This window comes from Notolabrus celidotus, chromosome 19 (assembly GCF_009762535.1).
Source record: "Notolabrus celidotus isolate fNotCel1 chromosome 19, fNotCel1.pri, whole genome shotgun sequence".
Classification (NCBI taxonomy): Eukaryota; Metazoa; Chordata; class Actinopteri; order Labriformes; family Labridae; genus Notolabrus; species Notolabrus celidotus.
The window spans coordinates 14,230,759-14,252,649 of record NC_048290.1 but is presented as its reverse complement, the minus strand read 5'-3'; the positions used below and the strand labels follow the sequence as shown (position 1 = coordinate 14,252,649).

General features: G+C 39.5%; 1 protein-coding gene across 1 annotated transcript in view; it reads left to right on the top strand.

Moving 5' to 3' along the window:
- si:ch211-196i2.1 (collagen alpha-1(I) chain) overlaps nt 1-21,891 on the top strand; it is a 109,170-nt gene that overhangs the window by 54,588 nt on the left and 32,691 nt on the right. The window contains exons 8-32 of the mRNA XM_034709677.1: nt 850-1,527; nt 2,888-2,932; nt 3,243-3,362; nt 5,761-5,799; nt 5,900-5,953; nt 6,085-6,138; nt 9,601-9,708; nt 9,846-9,899; nt 10,282-10,335; nt 10,488-10,532; nt 10,993-11,046; nt 11,665-11,709; nt 11,795-11,848; nt 12,131-12,175; nt 12,282-12,335; nt 12,837-12,881; nt 13,415-13,468; nt 15,934-15,978; nt 16,070-16,123; nt 16,281-16,388; nt 16,736-16,789; nt 18,295-18,348; nt 18,528-18,572; nt 18,899-18,952; nt 21,679-21,723. Of these exons, the coding sequence (XP_034565568.1) occupies nt 850-1,527; nt 2,888-2,932; nt 3,243-3,362; nt 5,761-5,799; nt 5,900-5,953; nt 6,085-6,138; nt 9,601-9,708; nt 9,846-9,899; nt 10,282-10,335; nt 10,488-10,532; nt 10,993-11,046; nt 11,665-11,709; nt 11,795-11,848; nt 12,131-12,175; nt 12,282-12,335; nt 12,837-12,881; nt 13,415-13,468; nt 15,934-15,978; nt 16,070-16,123; nt 16,281-16,388; nt 16,736-16,789; nt 18,295-18,348; nt 18,528-18,572; nt 18,899-18,952; nt 21,679-21,723 (2,061 nt within the window). The remainder of the gene's footprint in view (nt 1-849; nt 1,528-2,887; nt 2,933-3,242; nt 3,363-5,760; nt 5,800-5,899; nt 5,954-6,084; nt 6,139-9,600; nt 9,709-9,845; nt 9,900-10,281; nt 10,336-10,487; nt 10,533-10,992; nt 11,047-11,664; nt 11,710-11,794; nt 11,849-12,130; nt 12,176-12,281; nt 12,336-12,836; nt 12,882-13,414; nt 13,469-15,933; nt 15,979-16,069; nt 16,124-16,280; nt 16,389-16,735; nt 16,790-18,294; nt 18,349-18,527; nt 18,573-18,898; nt 18,953-21,678; nt 21,724-21,891) is intronic.

The window sequence follows — 21,891 nt, the reverse complement described above, 5'->3', positions numbered from 1 at the left end:
ATGCATTAGCACATTTCCTAAAAGCTAACACAGTTGGATATGTCAGATGATTCCTAACTTAAGATGATGGAGGTCCATTGGAGTCCTAATAATCAACATGTTTGCTGTGGTTTGGCTCCGTCAGACATCTCAGGAAGGACCATGGAAATGTTGATTGTAGACACTCAAGTGTTGGAAAGAAATAAGACAAATTATTTGGAATGAACAGATGTCAGACAATCCATGGGTTAAGTCCAGAAAAGAGAAACTAATAGATGTAAAGGATGCAGATCATTCCATATGTCAGAGAGACGATGACAGCTATCAGTAAGGGAAAAAGTCTCAAGCTGGGTTTTTAAATTGATGATTTAAGAGAGTTTTTGGACCTTTATGAAGGGATAGTGAAATTACAACAACAAATGATCTGGTTTTCAAAATGATTTTTTCATCCTCTGACAGATTTTCCGTGCTGGGATAGTGTGGCACTTTTTCTGCTGAAATCTGTAAAGTAGTTTAATGTTTTGTGTAACACAGATCCTCTCCTATACTTTAAAAGTCTCTGGAGGTCAGATTGTTTTTGCTGCACTCAAGAGCAGATAAACTCTCTCCAGCTCTCAAGCTATCTTCTTCTATTGATTGACTATTGTTATGTCTAAGTGAAGTATTTGTGATCAAATTACAAACCACAAACTCTTGTGTAAGTAATCTTTATTGGCCCTTAGACGGACTCTCTCACACAGTAACACATCCACACATCTGCAATCTTTCTGCTATTGACATGAAAACATGATACAACCCAGGAAACATCTGTTGGATTATCTGGTAGGCTATTCTTGAATAAACTCCAATAACTCTTTTCCTTCTCCACAGAATGGGTTTCTGCGGCGCGGGAGTCCTCGAGGGGATGGGACGGTGCCTTCTGGATCCAATCGGAAAGGTTCAGTAGGTCGTGGGGATGTCTTTTTGATAGATGAGGACACTGACTTGTTGGATCCAATCTTTCAAAATGGTGGACAAGTCAACCCTCAGTGGAAACCTTCCAGAAATGGACTTAAGGGAAGCCAAAAGGGGAAGCCTGAGCTGTCCTCCAAAGATTTAGAGGAAAATATAACCACTGACAAAAAGACAGATACCAGTGGGAGGACTTCCTCGCTGTTCCCTGGAAAACCATCTGATGACATAGTTGATCCGGACATCGGAGGTGCCACCAAGAAGCCCTCAGTGGGGTTTCCTGCACTTCCCAAAATCCCTTCAGATCCAAGAACAACCACAGACTCTTGGACGGAGGAGGCTTATGAAAGGTCCAGTTCTGTCTCACCCACACCTCGTGATATCGACCCAACTCCGTCTACAAGAGCTGAAGTGGAGAAGGGAGGACCCATCACCACTGATCGAAGAATCAAGATAACTGGTAAACAGCCAAGGAAAGAGAGTCCTGGCACTGTGACCATTGTGTCCAGAGAAGGAGACCTGATCCTGGGCTCAGATGGCAAAGTGTACCGGATCCAGAGAGGACCACCAGGCAGAATGGGTCCACCAGGGCCAGAAGTAAGTGGTCTTCCTGTTGATACAATACCCTGGTTCAATGCTACTTTATCAGTAATCGGTGCTTGTTCCCAAATGGCTATGGAAAGTAAGAAGTCATCCTCCCCGATGTCAACAGCTCAGTGGGAAAATTAATTTTTTGTAGTTTGTATTGTAGCAGATTTTTGGACGTGTCTTGAGACGGAGCTGTGGCTTGTTTCACGCTGATTTATCTCTGTTTTATGAATCATATCAGAACGATGTGATGTTAGATAAGATAAAAGAATAAGAACAAGCTTTTTGAATGGAGAAAGTGTGATGTCTGCTTATGCTTTACAGCTTACAAAGGCTGTTCCCCATCAGAGGCCATCTGAGTTTGATCAGGAACATTACATTGCTCAAACATATGTTGATCCACATGTCTTTGATGCTGGGATCTGAGCTCCAAGGGAACCACACATTTAAAGGGGTCTGAAAAGTTTGTCATAGCATTACTCAATTTGACAATAGTGCCCTCTGGCTGAAGAGTTATCTGATTGGTGCAAGGGAGCAAAAGTCTTTGGTGCTATCCAATTAGAAGTCTTACCTGGTGTAAGAGATGGGTCATCACAGGGACTTCAAGGCAGATAGAACCAGAACCAGACCGCACATCTGGTCACATCTGGACCAGTCTCTGGAGTCGCACCGGCATTAAATCCGCAAGATCACTCAGCACGATTAGAGTGATTGAAGACGTCTGTAGGGAACATGAAGGAGGACCTCCTGTTGGCTTACAGGACTACTTTCTCCTCAGATCTTGCTTTACACAGCCTGGAGCATCAGCCTCAGCGAGAACTGTGTCAAACTGAATGTTGGAAGTTTTGGAGAGAGTTTTGGGGAAATGCAAAAGGGTGTTACTTTGACACAGTCATAGGAAACGCACTTCTCTGATTGGCTGGTGGATGCATTTCCACAGTATATTAAGATTCCTCATGAAGTGCCATGCCTTTGTTCACCTCTGCCATGTCTCTTGTATTTACACATTAAGACACATATTCATTCATACTTTTCTCGTCAGTAATCAAACTGTTTTTCAATCATTTCATCCAAGTTACAAAGAATCCCCTATAACTATGGACTTGTAAGGATGCACTACGCTTTCCCAATTCTGCTCTTCCCACTTCTTGCTCTCTTAGTGTTATAATTTAAGGTGTTGGCAGACCTTATAATAAGTCGTATGTGTTTCAACAGACTGTCAAAGACTATAAACAACCATGGTTGCTTTGTTTGGCTCTCTTTTTTGATGACTTAAGGCTGAAAATCATTAAAGATACAATTAGTGTTGAACTGTTTTTTGAGGGTTTTATTTCTTTCAGTAATCTTGTTTCCTTTGACTGTTTCTCAGGGCTGTCCTGGTGATCCTGGCCTGCCTGGGTTTAAAGGTGATAAGGTAAGACTTGTGACTTGTTTATGACTGTATAGCCTCTGATGATGTGTTAAGTTTGTCCTCTGGTTTTTGCTTGTCTGGCACTGAGGCCACATCTTGTTTTATAGCTTAATTTCACCTTTGACGTTTTAATACCCACTGCTATAAACTCTTGTCCTTTTTCCATTAAGCCCACATGTATGTTATGTATACCAAAGCCCCAGTGCTTCAGCAAATCACAAGTGTCATGTAATATTAGAAAGCAGGCTGGGCTGCACCAAGTAATAAATTGATTTGTCTTGCATTAACGTACCATTTCCTTTTCGTCTTATAGGGAAAGACGGGCCGTGAAGGGCATCCAGGAAAAAGAGGGGAACCAGGGTCTCCTGGCCCTGCAGGTATACCAACCCTGTACCTGTGGAAGAACACAGCTGAGGAGTGGGCTGCCTTCCAGGTAAGACAGACTTACAGGGCTTATTTAAGGCAATGTGGTAGAGTCACGGCCAAATTCCATCAGATCCATGTCCAGTCCATCTCCGATCCGTCACGGCACCGGATGTGATAGGTTTCTATTCTAGTCAAAGTTCAACTTCAACTGGATCCGCTCTGTTGGGTTCCGGCTGCGTCTCTGATCCAGCAGGCCGGAACACAATGGATCAGATACACAAGACTGCTATTTTTGCCGGATGCCGGAGCACGACGCATCAATATGTGCAGAGCAGATGGACAGGAAGACGGGCAGCAAAACAAAATGAAATCATTAGATCTTTTTTAACTTAACTACAACAACAAACCGTCATGATGAGCGGAGCCAGGCCTGGAGGTTTTCAGAGGACCAGAAAGACAACATGGATGAAGAGAGGAGGAGGAGAATCCTTGATTCCGGGAAAACCGGGAAAACCTTGGTCACATGACCCTGGCTGCCCGACGGTCCTGATCTGCGCTCCGAAAATGCAACTGGTGGGTGTTGACGAATGAGAGCGCACGGATCCGGACCGCAGCAGATCGGAGATGGACCGGACATGGATCTGGTGGAAGTCCTTTGTCAGATGTCTTTTAACTGGAAGCTCCAAAAATATTGGAGTGTCCTTGAGCAAGACACTAAACCCAACTTGGCTCCAAATGTCAGTGGTGTGTTGATGCATATAAATGGCATCTGTTATACTTATAGGCACTTTCATAGCAGCCTCTGCCATCAGTTGATATTGTATGAATGGGGGAAAGGGACATATAGTTCAAAGCACTTATGGTCAGAAAGACAAGAAAAGCGCTTTATAAGTACAATCCATTTACCATTTACAAACTGAGTCCTTATGGCAGTGGCCCAACCAGCCATACTACCAGCAAGGCTGTTTGAACAGCAATGGGGTTCTGTTATCTTTGGAGAATTTACATTGAAGTAAGATTCAGACAAACCCTCAAACGGTTAACTTCCAATTGGATGAAATAAAAGGATTCAGAGAGTTTTGAAGTAAGGCTCTATGCCAATGACTTAATCATTGATTTCAAGGCAGCAGCTCTGCTGTTCCTGCGTCATGATATCCTCACGTATGTCATATGACAAGGTAACAGCAAGCTGATGGGGATGAACTGGGTGGGTCACCATGCGTATTATCAGATTCAGAAAAACTTGCAATTGCAATGCGGTTGTATGAGTTTAAATCACTCGTAATTGTACTAGCCACCACGGATGCTGCTGAGCCCGCCGCTGTAATGAGAAACTCCAGGCAGCAACAGCACGCAAGCTAGGTTACAGATCTCTGCAGACGGAGCAAATTCTGCCACATGATTTAACTAATTTGAGTGTTTAAAAATCAAATTGTTGTTTAATGTTTCTTTTTATAGAGCAGTTCTGGATCAGCATCTTTGTAATTTAGAAAAAAAATAATAACAAAAAATTTCTGCTTTTAAGAAATTCTGATCAACTTTGCCAACTTTATGTTTTGTTTGCATATGTTTTAGGGGTGCAAAGTTACCTTGTCTCAGGACTTATATCAAAAGCAAATAGATGTCCAGTCTCTGGTTGTCTTCTTTTATTGCAGAGTTTTAAGGATTTAAAGACAATTGTGTCAATAAAGGCACATATTACAAGAGGCTAACTGTTCCCTCATGTTAGCTCGTGTTTGAGCTCAGCTGCACTTAACCCATCACCGGCTAATCTCACCACGGAACCAGAGAGATGATAATATAATCCATCTTCCATCTAAGCCCCAGTTAGCTAGCACATGGCTTTCTTTAAAACATCTTTCTTGTTGATATTCATAGACAAGATGGCCTTCCCTCTCCTCGTTCCTTTTAGTGAAATTTATTATCAGTTACCTGAAAGATATCAAATGTTCAAAATGACTAAATCATCGTTCCCTGACCCGTAGATCCCCTGACTATCTGTGAGACCTTGTGACCCTGCAGCCAGAGTGCGTGCAAGCTGATGCTCTGTCCTCATCTGTTTAATATCTCTACAGTGGCCACAGCTGTATGTTGTAGAGCACACCCAGCAGTATGTCAGCATGGTGGAAACTGCAAGTCTGTTCTTAAATAAGAAGCCGGAAATAAAGGTCTGGTAGTATTTTGAGCAGGCGATTTGTTTCTGCAAGTGCTTTGAACTCTCAGTGGACAACCTGCAGAGGTCATTCACATACTTCCATTTTTCTGAATGAGTGAGTGATGAGCCAATGACAGATCTTTAACTTCATTGAGTCTGAGAGTAGCTTATGGTTTTCATTGTCAGGTTTAAGTTCCCCTGACAGAATTAGATCAGGCACACATCATTTTATTTCCCTTTATATCACTTTATGTCCTTTTATTTTTGCTTCTTGTTCTCATATTATACGCTGTTTTCATTCTCCCTGTAGCAAACCAATTTCTACCAGCTGCTCCGCTCTGGTTGGCCTGTAAGTATACTTTAGCGTTACATACTCTGCTTGTTATGGGGTCAAGTTTTTTCCTGGTTCTTGTTGACCTGAGGCTGGTTTCCTTTCTGTGAGCTTGCAGAGTAAAGAAGGTCCTGCAGGTCCACCTGGAGAGGATGGCGGACTGGGCATGCAGGTAAGAGACTAGCTGCCTCATAATAATACATGCAGATGATGAACCTTATTTTATAACAATTGGAAGATTCTCTGTAATTATTTTCTGAACTGTTGAATGTTTAATGCTTTTTCCTGATCCTTTTTTCTCAGGGGCCTCGAGGTGAAGCCGGAGATCGAGGACAACCAGGGATGCCAGGAGAGATGGTGAGCATCCAAACCGCACTTCCTGACCTACAGCTTACTTTAGAGCGGTTTCAGATGAAAACTGTGATGGGTAAAAGGTGATCTGGTTGGTGTCTGACATAGGGGGATTACAATAATTGGGTCAAATTAATATTGTAAGCATTTTCATCCATATTTAAGTCTTAAAATTAGCCTACTTAACTATTTGATATCACATTATGCTTAACATTTTTATTTACGTCAAGTCAGAACATTGACATTTCTCTTTACTTGTCCTGTCGCACTAAGAAAGCCTGTACCATGCTGCAGTTGTGGTTACTCTGTGTGTTGAGTGTTTTAACAACGATTGCTTGTCTCTTCCTCTTGCCTTGTTTTCTCTGGTGTTAGCTGCTCAGCCATTAACCATGAATCGAAAGTTTAGTGCTCTAAAAATAACCTGACAATAGTATTAAAAATATCCTCTAAGTTGTTAACCGATTCTATAGGAAAGTAACATTTTTGCAAAATTTCCTTCCAACAGAGGTGAAATTGTGAACTTCTAAATGGGCCGAACTCTTATTCCATATGACTCTTGTGATTTGAAATGACACGTGTGCTGTTGCTGGCTTTGTCCTCACTCTTTTTATTCAGATTTATTTGCTGTTAAGGAGTTTTGACCAATCAGAAACCAGTATCAAGTATAACTCAGCTGGTTGATCAGTAAGAAAGCTGAGTAATAATAAAGTTTAATGATGTTTTCACTTAAAGTTGGTCACTTTTATTTTTGGCTGCACCATCACATTCATTCAAATTATAATAGATATGAAGTTGTTGGAAACCTCAAGTATTCAGCAGGTTTAACATGAGCTTCTGTGAGACTGAACAATGATGTGCCATGTAGTTAAAGTTTTTTACAATAGGCCCACCAGTGGATTCAGGTTCAGAGAGTTGAACTCTGAATATTAAGTCATATGAAGGGTAACGGAGCTGGTGGAGCAGAGTGAGTGTGGTTAAAGGGAGTGGGTGTTTGGAAACCCTCTGCCGTGAACCTCCCTATGATGTAACCTTTCTCATTTTGAGAGAATAAGCAATGAAATTATTTTTATTGCTAAATTAAGAAGTTCCATATTTTTGTAAATTCGATTACACTGAGGCGTAGTGACTTCAGCTCTAGTTTTATTTTGAGTTGTCTCATAAGTTTCACATTCTTTCCCCTTTTTGTGAGGTAGTGCAGGCTTCCATCAGATTTCAAAACCTTTGACTTCATTTGTTTAAGTGAACAGCCTTAAATGGTGAAGGTGAATTAAACTGTGTTAGATCCATGTCAAAAACCTTCTTTAGATACATAAACACGTGCCGGTGAGCACACTGGGGGCATATGGAAAGTGTGAGCCTGATGCCATATATTGTGTGAGGTTTAAACCGGGTAATGAGTTGGTACTGAGGACTAAACAGTGTGGTTTGATATAGATGGAAACACTCATGTAACCTGGACACAAGCCTTGGGTCTATTTGAAGCCTGTGTGGTAAGGAATCTACGTAGATCCAGTTTGTGTGTGTTTGTGTTGAGTCACTGTGTAGCCTACATGAACGAGAGTACATTTGATTTCTTCAGATGTAACTCGAGGTCATCTTGTTTGTAAGGTTACATCATATATACATGCACTGCACATATATACATACATACATACATTATGCATGCATAGTTTTCTGCATTATGTGATGCCTGTGTGGTCCACAACCGTTGGTTTCCAGCCTGAGACACTGAACCACAGAAAAGAGATCACAAGACAGGTCAGTGTTTTAAAGTTTATAAACTGCCAACAAGACCAGATAAGTTTTCCTAAAAAAAAAAAACACCCCCATACATTAACGTATCTTTTCTGGTTTTGCATTTCTGAATAGTTTTATCTTTTCATAATTTTTTAAATGATTCAAACGACTTCATGTCCAGGAGAAAAGCTTCTCCGTTGTTACAGGGGAGTGTCCGGATATTTTTGACTGGGGCGTCCCGACTGGGGCACTGACATGGGCATAGGTGGCACACACACAAATTAATAATAATAATAATAATAAATAATTGATAGGATTTGTACTCAAAGTTGCTTTACAGGAAAAATAAAAATAAAAATGAAAATGAAGCAAGTAAATGAAATAAAACAGAACAAAGACAGAGGTGGGGCGAGAGTAGAGGTCATGTGTTGTATGCTTTGAACAGGAAGGTCTTGAGGTGATCTTTAAATGATTGCAGTGAGTCAGAGTTGAGGATGTTTGGAGGGAGAAAGTTCCAGAGAGTTGGGGCAGCGATGGCAAAGGCTCTGTCCCCCAAAGTGCGGTGCTTGGACTTGGTGATAGGGGACAGGAGATTGGCATCTGAGGATCTGAGGCGGCGAGATGGGGAGTGACGTTTGAGTAGGTCAGTCAGGTATGAGGGGGCGAGGTTATTGAGGGCTTGAGCAGGATCTTGAAGTGGATTCGGTGCTGTATGGGGAGCCAGTGGATGTGCTGAAGGATAGGTGTGATGTGGGTTCTATAGCGGGAGTGGGTGAGTAACCGGGCAGCTGAGTTCTGGACGTATTGGAGTTTTTGGAGGTCAGTGGAAGGAAGCCCGTTAAGGATGCTGCTGCAATAGTCGAGTCTGGAGGTTATGAAGGCATGTATGAGTGTTTCGGTAGCCTTTACCCTCTATGCCTTCACCATCTACTTTAACTGTTATCATTCAAAATAAATAAAACAGAGTGGTGACACGTAAAGAAGAAAAGATTTTTTAACAAAGAAATTGTGCTACAACTTTAATACAAAGAAAATGCATCCCAAATAGTTGCTTTTAACCAAAGTCCTGCCTCTGACAAGGCAAATAACCAATCATGGTCCAGGACTTTGGGGCAGGCCAGATTTCATATTGAATATTTCATATCTTTGACCTTTTGACTGACCCCAAAGATTATATTATTTTGACTACATTTTTGGTAATATATTTGTTAACAGAAATGTTACTTGGAAAAAAGTCCATGTGAGTGCGTAGCAGGGCTTTCCCTCTGGGTGAAACAACCTAGTTAATAAAAGTGACAGTATAACATAACTCACTTGTCATGCCTGTCTCTTAATGTGCAGCACTGTATCCATCATCCTCTGTAAATATAACACTATGAGCTACCAGCACAGGTGGTTTAGCCATCCTCTCTGAATATATTTTCCACCTGTCTGCAGGCCACAGTCCTCTCGACACTGTGTTGATATTCAGGGGTGTCTTGTCTCTGTGATGGATGGCTCTGATGAGTGGTGGAGAGGGTCAGTGTCTCCACAGTTCAAAACTCTTATTTATGATACAGTGTGAAGCCCACCATGTCAGTAGATCACTGTGACTTCACTCGCTGTGTTTGATATCACGAGTTTTACTCAGTCAGTTTTCATTCATGTCTTCCTAAAGTAACATATGAGGATGTCATCGCTGTTCATAGAGGGCATCAACAGTCAGAATGATACATGGCGTCTGTCTTGTAGGGTGAGCGGGGTCAGCGAGGACCTCCTGGACGAGCCGGGGCCCCGGGGAGAGATGGTGAAAATGGAGAGGATGGAGAGCCTGGGTCAAACGGGGGTCCGGGATCACAGGTGGGCAGATTTTGTGAAATAAGTCACCTTACAACATGACAATAATAATGCATGCATGGCATGAGTGCATTAAAGCGGCTATACTGTAGTGTTTGTTCTATTTGAAACATTTCTGTCACGCCTCTGTTTGACGTCAGGGCCCGTGGGGATTCAGAGGAGAGCGAGGCTCCAAAGGGGAAAAAGGGGACGAGGTGAGTAGTGAGAGAGGGCAGCTGTGTGCTTAAGTTAAAACACAGTTAATCTACTGTTTGCTAAACTGGAGCCATGCACTGTTTACTGTACTGTATGCAGTTTGAGCTCATAAATACAATCTCTTTAAATCATTTTACACACATAAATAATGATTTTCCATGTGACTGCTATAACTGTCTCCACTGCTAAATGCTTATTTATCTTTCAAAATGTTTCTTTTCCTCTGGTTGGTGTGTAGCAGGTAGTGTATGGATAGATTCAGAGCTGTATGGGTGAAAACCGCTGCTGCTAACATGATGCTTTGAAAGAGATGAGAGATTAAAAGAAAAATAGACATTTACAGTTTTGCATTTTAAATGTATTTTTTATGAACATCTTCAGGGACTCGTTGGCCTCAAGGGTCCAAGAGGGGAAGTTGGGGAACCCGGTGAGAAGGTACTCATCAGTACGATTTGTTGACGGATTTTTTTCGGGTGTTACAAATTGTTCTAAAAATCACTGACACACGATGCCTAACTGAGGTATCAGAGCATTCTGCATTACAGCACAGAGCACATTCTACAGTGTATTTTTGTTTTGTTTTACAGGGCTCACCTGGTTTACCTGGCCCACCTGGTTCTGTTGGAGCCCCAGTAAGTTTTCTTCTCTTTATACACAACCCTTAGCAAGAAATGTGTTGTTCCATAAGGCAGGAGCATATCTCTGTGACTTTAGCCCCTTATTTAAGAAGAAATGTTATGTACAATGTGTTGGGGAAGTTGCCGAAAACATTACATGGTCCATTCAAACAATAAGATGTGTGTGTAAGATGAGAGCAACATGCAAACAGGCATCCTCTAAATCCTTTAAATCCTTTTAAATGTTTAATCCACGCTCCCTTTGACCTTGATCGGCTCCTATTTTCACTGTGGTCTTTTCTCAGGTTTATTAAATTGGCATGAAATAAGAATCTCTGCCTCACAGTATCAGCACAGGGACACTGGGAATGTTATCTTTTTGATTAATCCTCACTTTAAATACAGGGTCCTCTATGTGCTATACTACTATATAGTGCTGTCAGGTTAATATTGAAAACTTCAATCTTCTCTGCAGGGGTCTCGAGGGTTCCGAGGTGTGGACGGGCCAGAGGGGCCTCCCGGGCCTGATGTGAGTGATGTGCTGTCTGACCTAGTTTGCTTTCTATCTTTCCTAGATCTGAAGATTTGAATGTAGTAGTTTCTTCGTTTTGGTTATTATATCTTTCACTATTTCCTACTGCTCGACTGCCTTGCTGTGTCTTCATGTGGTCATCATCATGTTTAAAGGATTAGTTTGAGAAATAAGCTGGAAAATATTCATCCCAAAGCAACTATATCATCTTAAATTTTAATGAACAATAAACAAACTCCTGTAATTATAATAAACTCTCATTCCAGACTATTGAGTTTGATTTCTTTATGTGGTTCAGCCACAAAGAATGAATCCAGTATTTGCTCGGCTTGGTTTAAGCCCATATTAAGAGAAATATTTAAGAAATCAAAGTTTTGTGCAGCTTTTCTGCAGCTTTTCTGCAGCTTTTCTGCAGCTGCAGCGTAAAGAGTGACTTACTGTACATGAGCTGTGTTTGGCTTTTATTCACATTCATAAAAGTTAGCATACTAACTTGGGCTTGGTAAATTAATTACTGTATTTTTTTTTTATTATTTACCCCTTTGAATCTTTGATACAGATGTTTCTATGGTAAGTGTGTGATAATTTATGCTGTTATGTACTTCCTGTCATCAGGGAGAGAGAGGACTTGATGGCCCTCCAGGTCCGCCTGGACCATTGGTGAGCAGTTGAACATTATAAGTCACTACACATTAGTCAGTGCTGTTGTGACTGTGTGTATGACTTGTGTTTGTGTGTTTCACAGGGTGCGGCAGGCTTCACAGGAAGAGTTGGCGCTCAAGGAGTTAACGGCTCGAGGGTAAGATTGTTCCACTACAAGTATTTATTACGATTCATTCTTGTGTAAGATAAAGCTGCTGTGAAAAAATATCAAAACCCTCAAACATGGTCAGATATGGTTACAGTGAAAACAAAAGGCAACTTAAGCTTAAATTGCAAGAAAATAATTGTCATGATTATTAAATGTTATGAAACAGGCTAATTGCTTTAAATATTTAATGAGCTCTGATAAAGTGATCTGAGTGTCAAGTCTCTGCAGCAGGTGACTTCCTGTGTATAAGCGGTTTATTGTTTCTTTCAGGGGGACGTCGGCCCTGCTGGCAGCGTCGGCCCCAAAGGCCCACAGGTACACATTCTGTTTGCTTTCATACGCTACAGTTATTCCACTTTCAGGAAATGTTCACACACTTTGTTTGGTGTGACTGTAACCTTTCTTTTTTTTTTTTTAATAGGGGCCTCCAGGTTTAGAGGGGCAGATGGGACCTCCAGGACTTCGAGGACCCCAAGTAAGACTGAATAAATACTTTTCACTTGTTGGAGTGTTGTTTCATTCATTTTGCAGCTGGAAATACACTACCAGTCAAAAGTTTGGAAACACCTTCTTATTCAAGGGTTTGTATTTATTTTAATTATTTGAAACACTAGATTAATACCAAAGATATCATATCATCATATCAATGAAGTGGTCTCCTGGACTGGTTTCTAATTAACATGAGCCTTGTCAAGAGTTCATTTGTAGAATGACTTGCCTTCTTAATGTGTTTGAGACCATCAGTTGTGTTGTTCAGAGGTAGGGTTAGTACACAATGGATAGCCCTATTTGGCTACTGTTGTAATCCAGATTATGGTAAAACCAGATTATTTCATAGTTTTGATGTTTTCAGTTGTAATCTACAGTGTTTCAAATAATTAAAATAAATAAAAACCTTTGAATGAGAAGGTGTGTCCAAACTTTTGACTGGTAGTGTATGTGCAAGGTTTTTAACTTGATTTGTGCATCTTAACAGGGACATCTAGGACTGATCGGGGCTGCTGGACCTAAAGGAGAATCTGTGAGTTTGTTTCCATCAAGTTAATGTTCACTTCTCTTTATCCTCACTCCGTTTCTTTATCAAAGAGAACCTTCAAAAAAAAGTGTAGGATTAAACATGCAGTTCCTACCATGATAACTGTTTCAGTGACTGTGATATAGTGTAAAATTAAACGTACAAGACATAATTCTAACGCCTTTGTATGTCGTCAAAAAAGCAAGCTGTTTCCTATACTCCGGTGGGTTTAATATACGAGTATAAAATGCAGAGAGGTATCTATTGTGTGAAAGTATTTTCCCCAGAAGATGGCGCTCAAAGATGCAGGCAGAGAGCAGGCTGGATACACAGGTGAGGTGTTAGGATTGTGGATAGAGCAGGAAACTGAGCAGAGTTGGAATTGAAGCTGGTCCACATGAACTGGCACCCCATAGTTTATATCTGTTTTGATGCTAGTATAAAATATGATAGTGTACAGTACCTCTTACCTTCTTAGAACAATACAGTATCTCATCCCCGTCTTCTTTTTCTGTGATGTTTTCTTCTTTTCATATCAGGGACCTGTGGGGCCTGTGGGTTCCCGTGGGGATCCTGGCTCTGAAGGACCCATGGTGAGTCGCACCTGAACATGTTCTCCAGAGTTTTACATCATCACGTCACAGTCTAACACATCATAAGAATGGCCTCAGTGTTTGTCAGCATGTTTAAAGCATATTTAACAGTTAGAGTCAGTCCCACCTTCCTGCAGGGGTTGTGGACGGATCCTTTTGTTACCATAGCAGCTTCATATCACACACAGACTATAAATACTTATAGTCTCTATAATCACTCCGTTGGTCGACAGCACAGTGCAGCCTGTTGGTGCCCCCTACTGGCTGTAGTATCCTAGTGGACTATGATATGACTGAATGTATCCTTTATTTAAAACAGGCAGTCTCATTGAGTTCAGGGATCAATCAATCAGATTTAATTTATAAAAGGCTTTTCATACAATGACATTGTAACACAAAGTGCTGTACATAAAAACAACTTAAAATAGAATAAATTAAGAAAAAGATATATATAAAAACAAAAAGACCCCCCATCCTAATCCCAACCCCAATCCCACCCCACAATCCTGAGGTTAAGAACACAATATATGCAACAACAATAATAATAATTACACTAAAAATAAAATAAACGAACTAAGGAAACGCTCTCATGGTATCTTAATGAGGAAACACTGGAGGTAAAATAAGATGTTAAAACTCAACACAGGAAATTAAACTCGCCAAAATAAAATACATTTCTAAGACAATAAAACACTAAAATATGAAACCATTAAAAGAAAATAAGATGCTATGCTTAAAAAATGAATAAATAGATGATTGAAATTTGAACTTACTGAAGCGTATTGAGCTCAAATGAGAGAAGAAATTCTGCTCAGTTTTTCTGAATTAATGAGTTAATTATCTCGGAATTATGAGAAAAGTGTTTTTCTGAATAAAAATAAAATCCGCTCTGTTTTTCTCAGAACGGGCCTTACGTCTGAACAGCTGCAGAGTCCTCAGGTGCTTGACAAGCTAATCATAATACCATCTATGTTACTTAGAGGCACTAGTATCTCCCAATGTCTTAAACCCAGAACAAAACAAAACTGGATTACACTGAACAATCGGGGAATGTTTAAGATAAGATAAGATAAGATATTAGTTTATTGATCCCCCAGGGGGGAAATTCAGTTGTTACAGCAACCCAGACATAAGTACAACCAAGAAGAAGTTTCATTAATAAAATAAAATAAAATAAAGTAACATAAAATAAAATAAAATAAAATAAAATAAAATAAAATAAGTAAAAATAAAAATAGATAAATAAAGCTAGAATACAATTTAGATATATACAATGTTACAATGGAATTTAGATTAAATAGAAGTAATTACAGGCAGTATTAAGAATGTTTCAGTAGTGACAGATTGACATGGTGTGATTATGGTTGATAATGACAGATTAAGCAATAAATAAAAATAAATATGGGTATGTAATATGGCCGTGAGTTGTAGTTACAATAATAATGTAATATAATATAACATGGCAAAGATAATTATATAATACAGTATATTATGCATTTACTTCCTCGTGTGGCCTTGACATGCTATTGGGATTTTACTATAGAGGTATATCATTAATTCAGGAAATGGAGACCTCTTTTTTTTTTTTTACAAAAACTTTTCTCATAATTCTGAGATAATTAACTTGTTGATTCAGAAAAACAGAGCAAGTTTTTTTTTAATTCAGAAAAACAGAGCAATTTTTTTTTTATTCAGAAAAACAGAGCAGAATTTTTTTCTCATGTGAGTGCAATACGCTTCAGTATGAACTAGATAATAATTAAATAAATGAATTAAGGTGAAATAAAACTGTTATAAGAATGAAGCTCAGTTAAAAGCGAGACTAAAAAGGTAGGTCTTGAGTTTACTTTTAAAAATGTTTATGCTCTGTGAGAGTAAACATGCAAATTTATGACAGACATATATCAAATACTTTAACAATATATACAGCATGTGCAAGTATGATCCCAAGCATGAAAGCACAATGTTCAGAAATGTCCGAAAAACACAGCTTCATGTCCGTCTAGAGTTTATTCACTGTGTGCACAGTAGAGTATATGAACGTCATCATTAAGCTCAGTGTGAGCAGGAGGTACAGCTTATGTTAAAAAATCCTGTGAGCTGACATTTTAAGCACTGTGTAACAATGGAAGAGATAATGATGCATTTGACCCTTATAAAGCCCAGCCCACATTCTTATATAAGAAACAACAGTGAGTTAGAGATGAAGTGTCTGAGCACAGTGCACTGTGACAGAGAGAGACACTGCAGCCAATGTGTTCTCTTTCTTATCTTCACATTGTCGTTACACTCTTTCAACATCTTTTTATTTCTTATACATTTATTTTAAGTTCATTACAATAACTCCCAACTTAATATCTCAGTTTAATTATTTCTCCAAGGCATGAGGTCATTCGTTTGCAACAATTTGCTTCACGGTCCTTTGGCGCCTGAGCGACCATCACTTACTTTTGTTTTATCCACAGGGTCCAGTTGGGATACAGGGTCCTGCTGGCCCACCTGGGGCAACGGTATGTGCTTTTGATAGATTTAAACTTAAAATAAATTAACTGCACACAATAACTGACTCACCATCCTGTTGATCATTTACTTTGTTCACAGGGTAACAGGGGACCAGATGGAGACAAGGGAGATCCAGGACCTAAAGGCGACAGAGTAGGAACCATCAACTTTTAGTTGCAACACTCTCATGCCTCTTGTAGTCTCTGCTTGTTGCCTGATAACCTCACATAAACACTCATGTGCGGTATCATTGAGAAAAATCCCCACTTCCTGATTTCATTTAAATAAGATGTTTCTGTTTTTATCTCAGGGTCTTCAAGGAGCAGCTGGTATCTGGGGTCCTCAGGGAGAGAGGGGCACTGCTGGCTTCCCTGGTTTCCCAGGCACCAAAGGCCAGCCTGGTTCCAAAGGCACTGAGGTACAGTGAACCGATTTATAATCATCTGACTGACTGATTAATTAAAGTAACTTTTAAAAGTACAACAACCCTCTTTAAAGTATTCTTTCTCTATGTAAGCTAAAATCTAACCTGATGAGGAAGTTTAAACTTGTTGGAGATATTTAAGTTATCATGGCGAGTTGATTTACACAGGCAGTAAGAAAAATAAGCTCCCCTGCCTGATTTTGAGTCCATAATACAGTCTAGTATTTGCAGCATGATATTGTATTACATGCCCCTTTAACCAGCAGAGAGAAGCTGCCTGGTGAAGGTAAAGAAAAAACACAACACAAACGCTTGACTGAGTTTTACATTTCTTCATTCAGGGCACAAATGGAGAAACAGGCCCTCAGGGAAAGCAGGGCAGCCGCGGGTTAAAGGTCAGTGATGATTTGTGTTTGCCTGAATGCCTAAAATATTTCTGATGACTTCATATGTTGATCCAAACTTCACAGATAACTGTGAAACATTCGAGCTTCTGGAGGCTTTCTGCATGTACGTTTTACGATCAAATAAATCAAGACATAATGAAGCCTTTCAGCATGAGGGGAAGATTGTATGCAACCAAACCGTGATTACAACGCAGCCGTAATCACTGACATATTTGAAGAGCATTTCCTCACTTTTACAGAACTGAACATCAATGACAGCTCAGAGCTGAGGGCCTCGTTTGCAGTTGAGGGAGAAGCTCTTTGATTCATACAAACGAGACTTATATTGAAAAGAGAAAACCCTCCCTGTCATCTTAACACACTTGTTGTTTTTTCAATGTCTATTATGACTAGTCTGACTATACAGACTTACACTCACTCCTTCCTAGGCGTGGAAGTTTCACTTAAATGCAACACAAACAGATCCAGTTCTGACTGGTGCACACGGCATAACTTTAAGTTGGTTTAACTTTCAGATCTACAGTATCTCACAAAAGTGAGTACACCCCTCACATTTCTGCAAATATTTAGTTATATCTTTTCATGCGACAACTCTGAAGAAATGACACTTTGATACAATTTAAAGTAGTCAGTGTACAGCTTGTATTAACAGTGTAAATTTAATGTCCCCTCGAAATAACTCAACACATAGCCGTTAATGTCTAAACCACCGGCAACAAAAGTGAGTACACCCCTAAGGGAAAATGTCCAAATTGGCCTAAAGTGTCAATATTTTGTGTGGCCACCATTATTTTTCAGCACTACCTTAACCCTCTTGGGCATGGAGTTCACCAGAGCTTCACCGGTTGCCACTGGAATCCTCTTCAACTCCCCCATGACAACATCACGGAGGTGGTGGATGTTAGAGACCTTGCGCTCTCCACCTTCCTTCTGAGGATGCCCCACAGATGCTCAATAGGGTTTAGGTTTGGAGACATGCTTCGCCACTCCATCACCTTTACCCTCAGCTTCTTTAGCAAGGCAGGGGCCGTCTTGTGGATGTGTTCGGGGTTGTTATCATGTTGGAATACTGCCCTGTGGCCCAGTTTCTGAAGGGAGGGGATCATGCTCTGCTTCAGTATGTCACAGTACATGTTGGCATTCATGGTTCCCTCAATGAACTGTAGCTCCCCAGTGCCGGCAGCACTCATGCAGACCCAGATCATGACACTCCCACCACCATGCTTGACTGTAGGCAAGACACACTTGTCTTTGTACTCCTCACCTGGTTGCCACCCCACATACTTGACACCATCTGAACCAAATAAGTTTATCTTGGTCTCATCAGACCACGAGACGTGGTTCCAGTAATCCATGTCCTTAGTCTGCTTGTCTTTAGCAAACTGTTTGCGGACTTTCTTGTGCATCAGCTTTAGACTCACTTTTGTGAGATACTGTAAGTCTAAGCTATGTGCTATTTTTTTTATTGTTTTCTTATTTCAACCTTATTGAAGGGCAATAGAGGACCAGATGGACGTAAAGGCAAACCTGGACCTCGAGGAATCAAGGTACGAACTACTATTGAAATAAAAGAAGATTATTACGCTTTTAGAAACATAAATATTTTGCCACATTCCAGCTGCCTATTCATTTTCAGTTATCTAGAAATGGCTTTCCTTTGGGTATTTGCTTTGTAATCCACTCTTTAGTATTTAATGTGGTTTTCTTTGTCATTATTTTTCTGAAGGGTCGACCTGGACAGCGAGGAAACACTGGCCAACCGGGTCCATCGGTAAAGTTGTCTTGCATCAGAAATTATTCAAAATGCTTAAAACAGATCTTCAGAAACCAAAGTCTTAATTTTCCAGTAATATTCCAGTAGAAGTCTATCAAATGTCAGGAGAAATGTCTGTTAAAGTTTGGAGCTTTATAAATGAATATTGATTAATTTATTGATTTTTTCATTTACCTTGAGAGAAGTTTAATGATTTCAAATTTCAACACCTGTTGCCTTTATTTAAAAAATAGATTCATAATGAGATTTTGTAACCCTGGAGAAATAGTTGTTAACTGTTTGCATGTGTGTGTGTTTGTGTGTTTGTGTTTGATCTTTTCCAGGGTTTGACGGGGCCACCTGGACCAGAGGGAGCAGAAGGAAAGCCTGGTACACAGGTTCCCATTCTCTATCATATTTCAATCCTATCAACTGTAAATGCTGTGTGTGGGTGTGTGCTTCTTTGTCCTCCATTTCCTGCCTATTTTAATGTCCAAATACTGATGATTCTGTGATCAGTGATTGTCTTCTTCTTCCATTGTCTTTTTTTTTAGATGCATCTGTTTACTTACTGTTTAAACTCATTCATTCATTCATTCATTCATTCAGTGTGTAACAAGTTAACCAATACTACACACCACAGGGTTTTTTAAAAATGATTACATTTCAGTGGATGGACCTTTAAAACACATTATAATGAACAAAGAATACACAAAGCAACATTTCAAACATAACTCTATGTGCATTTGGAACACAGAACTCTCCATTTATAACAACAGAGCTAAATCTGATGAGTATAGCTGGCTAAGACACCTACACATACTGATATTCCTCAAACTGTCAGAGCTCTCACAGCATGTAGTAATACTGAGTTCAGACGGCAGGAGGCAGTCTTGTGCAGTGCAGTGTCTGTGGAGAACTGCTACTAACTGTAGTATCTTTATAGTAAGTGCTGTGTAGTTCATGCTGTCTCTCTGTCTCATTCATCTGCACTGTATTTTAAACCAAACTGACAGACAGCTCTTCCTATGAGATGTATTTTATTCTAAAAAGAGAACCTTAATTAGCATTTTTTTACATTTGGGTCCTGAATTTGTGACTGGGTTTAAAAAGTATCCTCAGTTTCACTTTCATGTGGTCAGTATCTTTATTTTAGAAAAGAATAATGTGTTGAATGTCTAAAGCTAATGTGTGGATAAAATTTATTAGAGATTTTATTTGATATTTCACAATACGTGCAGTTATGGGCTGTATCGCTAAAAGATTGGCTTAGATGGCCTGTGCTAATCATTTATCTGCCTGGTGAATATAAAGCTACACTCAGGAGAGAGTAAGCTTCAGTTAGCCCTGAAAATACAAGAGCTCTGCCTGGAGGTTATATAACCCACTTTGCTTCTACTCTTAAAACTTACTTTTATCGGAGAGCCTTCCCGGATTTCATCTGAATTTTATTTTATTTTAACCGTCTAAAGAAATATTTTTTTTAAAGAATTTTGTTCCTTTTAGAGTTCTTTTATGGGAATTTTATTTCTTTTAAAATATGTTTTATTTCTTTATCTTGACTTGTGTTTTTATTAACTGCCTGTTCTATTTGGCCACCCATGTGAAGCACTTTGTAACTCGGTTTTGAAAAGTGCTCTACAAATAAAACTATTATTTTTATTATTATTACTCTTCGGTAAACCAAATTACCATATTTAAATCTGGATTGTTAAATCTGTATATGCGTTTGAGTCTTACATTAACTCTGAGGTTGTTAGAATTAATAAAGTCCTGCACATGAATCCTCAGGTTAATATACGATCTGGAAAGAAGCTGCTTTTAAGAGATCATGTTTAAACCTGCTATGAACATGCTCTGGTTGTCAAGTCAAGTCAAGTCAAGCTTTATTTATAAAGCACATTTAAAACAACCTCATTTGACCAAAGTGCTGTACAGTTATGAAAATACAATATAATCATAAACAAATATAACAATAAATAAAAACAATAAGATAATAGTAAGAGCTCAATTGTGATCTGATCACTCAGTGGACAGCTGAGGCAGGTCACATTTGAGCTGATGATAGCTATATTTATGTATGTAATTATTAATTTGACTGCTTTTCTAATGATTTATGCATTTAATTCTAATGTCATCTAACTATATCTGTGTTGTTTGTTTAAAGAGGGTTATTGTTTCGCTGTGTAAGTGCAGTGCTATGAATTGTGGAAAAACAAGCAGCTAGATCTATACAAGCGTAACACCTCTAATGGAACACCTGTCTCCTCACTTTGCATTAAGTTAATGCTAATGGAAGCTAACGGTGGGTCACATCTCTCCTCATTTAGAGGCTCTGTCGAACCTTCTTCCCTCGTCCCTGAACATAATTGTCCTGTCATGCAAAACAAAACACAGGGTGTCTTACAGAATGGATACAGGATGCAATTTGTCCTGTGATTTCTATAAAGCCCAGCCTAATGCATAAAGCATGTCTCTTCATAGAGCATGACATGAGTAATATTTAAACTTAAGCTTCTCTGAATACAACAATGAATTACGTAAGCTGGATAAAATAACAGGCAACTGTTTTGTGCCTCAGCAGAGATAGAGAGACTAGGCAGTTTTTTAGTAATGTGTTCAAGGACACATTAGTTCATACACTGCTGCAAGAATATGACAGCATGTATCTCACAACACCTCTAAATGTAGCCTGAAGGAGACTCTTTGTATCTTGTGGGATAAACCCTTTAAAATGTATGTAAGTTGAGGCCTGTAGAGCACAAATAGCCTTATTATTTGTATCCATATATCACCTCACGCTGAACCTTTTTGGAAATACAGTCTTTACTTTTTATTATGACCAAAAAATGTACTTTACCCAACCCAAACAAAGTTGTTTCCGATGTCTCTGCTGAACTTTATTGTAATATTTCGAATTTCTTTATTCAAAGGGAAGATACTGTATATGAGCGGCATCAATATTTGCTCATGATCCTATCTCTGCATATGTCACATTTAATCTAGAGAGTAAATGACTTAATACTACAGAGATAAACATGAAGTTGAATTCAACTCATGTGACGATATTTACTATTTGCACCCTAAAAGAAAATCTGTCTTGTTATTTTTGCTTGTGTTTCAGGGTCACTCGGGTGCAACTGGCGGTGCTGGCAGTAAAGGACTGACGGTGAGTTTGTTGACTTCATCATGACCTCAGTGTTCAGTTTATGTCCTCTTATGGAGGATTTTATTGATTCATGAGCAGGGAAATAAAACATAAGTTTAACAAGTCAGAACAGCTAGTTAAAGGTCTCAGGTGTGGTTACTGAACATCTCTGGGGCTTGTCAGACTTCT